This window comes from Zeugodacus cucurbitae, chromosome 2 (genome assembly GCF_028554725.1).
Source record: "Zeugodacus cucurbitae isolate PBARC_wt_2022May chromosome 2, idZeuCucr1.2, whole genome shotgun sequence".
Lineage (NCBI taxonomy): Eukaryota > Metazoa > Arthropoda > Insecta > Diptera > Tephritidae > Zeugodacus > Zeugodacus cucurbitae.
The window spans coordinates 57,214,066-57,215,784 of record NC_071667.1 but is presented as its reverse complement, the minus strand read 5'-3'; the positions used below and the strand labels follow the sequence as shown (position 1 = coordinate 57,215,784).

The following is a 1,719-nucleotide window of genomic DNA, read 5'->3' as shown; positions in this document are numbered from 1 at the left end:
TTCGGTCCTTTTAAATAACTCTACAAAAAGAAGCCAGCATGAATCAAACCTTGAGATCTGGATCTTGAACAAATTTTCTGTTGACCAAATGCTGTTCGAAGTATGTATGCGTAAAAAATTATTTCCGAGGGCTTAAGACTGAAAAAATAACTCATATATTGGTAGATTCCGTTCATTTCGGTATTGTTTGTTCCAGAATTACCAATCCCTTGTAAAACAGATCGTTGAAATTTTAAAAAAATTTCTTGTCTTTTTATATATATTAGCTTTATTAATTTTAAATCTTATTCTCTTAAATTATAATTTTCTATTCTCTAACACACCTTTTCCTATCAGTCTTCAGCGCATTTCACATAGTGAAAAATTAATTTGAATTTCACAATTTTTCGAAGTTCACGAATCGAAATTTCGGTGATATTGTTCTCGTATGAACTTCGGTTATAAAACAAGCGACAACTTCCTTGCTCACTTCGTCCTGTAGATTCACTTCGACCACGCTGCGTCCCAATGAGTTGTTCAGCACAATTGCCAAATCGAATGTTACATCTTCAGTGGCATATAGAGGACAATAAGCGCCATTCAGTAGATTGTTGCACACATTACGTTGCGAATCATCCAAATCGAAGGGAATTTCAAGGCCGGTGGTAGTTCTCACGGACACATCAGCGCTCAGCTGAGTGCTTGTGTCTTTCACTGTAAAACATGAGGAATAAATTAGTTATAAATTAGTAAATACATATAGGAAGATTTATATTCTTCCATTTTAATGTCTTCGAGTGTACTTACTTGCCAAAAATTGTATGGCTATGTGAAAGCGCTCTCCTTGTACCGTCTCACAAGGCAAATCGCTGCAGTTCTCGATGCGTATTGAGAGTGGCGTTGGTTTGTTGTTGGCGCCTAGTATTTTATAAAAAATATTATTTAAGAATAAGTTAAAAACTAAGTTAGAAGTCAGCTTGAGAGTTGAACTTACATTCTCTATCTATGCTCTCTATGCTCAAAATCGCCAAGCAAAATAATAAAATACCGACATTGATAGACATTTTGTTAGCTGTTTTAAATAACTCTTTAACTAAAATGAATTTAGAAGTGAAGTACTGTTATTTTTATCTCCTTGTAATTACTCTGTGAGTTGTTTGCTTCTAACTGTTGCCATTTAGCTAAAATTGCTGCCTATTTATAAGGCCAAAGTAATGCCTAACCTAGACACGTAGCTGCCAGCAATAATCTTATCAAAAATAATGAAGAGAACAGATTTGTGCACCCAAAAGTCGGTTAATCATTTGATATTTTTTAATCACCTTGATTACTTGAGGGTTTTGCACTTAAATCTCTCAAATCGCTTGTACTCGAAACTAAATTTGAATACAGATGTAAACAAATTTGAACACATTCTACAATCGATTGCTCAATTGTTTTTTTTTCTTCAGATAAGATGTGAGTATTATAAAGCTTCGGTGCAAGTCAATAAAGTTTTGCACGAGTTATACCGTCCCGGAAGAACTGCGCATTTTATACTCGTGTACTTGAGTGTATTTTCTTGAACGAACTTCTTAAAATGTTTTAACTCGGATATAAAATTTGATAGATTTAATTAGGTTAGGTTAGGTTTTAAAGCTGTTTCCCAAAGGGAAACATACGTAGACTTTAAAATATAGTCCTTTGTGAAGCCTGGATCCCCCCTAGATTAACAAATTAGGAGTCGACAAAGCGCCCTGA

The 1,719-nt window shown here is 34.4% G+C and overlaps 1 protein-coding gene across 1 annotated transcript; it reads right to left on the bottom strand.

The window, feature by feature from the left end:
• Positions 1-253: 253 nt before the first annotated feature.
• Positions 254-1,137, bottom strand: LOC105209569 (uncharacterized). Its single transcript, XM_054225792.1, has 3 exons — positions 974-1,137; positions 787-897; positions 254-693 (listed from the first exon to the last, which is right to left on the bottom strand). The coding sequence occupies exons 1-3, from the start codon at positions 1,041-1,043 to the stop codon at positions 377-379; spliced, it is 498 nt and encodes a 165-aa protein (XP_054081767.1). The 5' UTR covers positions 1,044-1,137; the 3' UTR covers positions 254-376.
• Positions 1,138-1,719: the final 582 nt, after the last annotated feature.

Excerpts from the sequence above, each read along its gene's own strand:
- LOC105209569 (XM_054225792.1), bottom strand. The coding sequence starts at position 1,043 with ATGTCTATCAATGTCGGTATTTTATTATTTTGCTTGGCGATTTTGAGC. Across the intron at positions 898-973 it reads AGAGAGCATAGATAGAGAAT|GCGCCAACAACAAACCAACG; the intron begins GTAAGTTCAACT and ends ATAAAATACTAG. Across the intron at positions 694-786 it reads AGCCATACAATTTTTGGCAA|TGAAAGACACAAGCACTCAG; the intron begins GTAAGTACACTC and ends CATGTTTTACAG.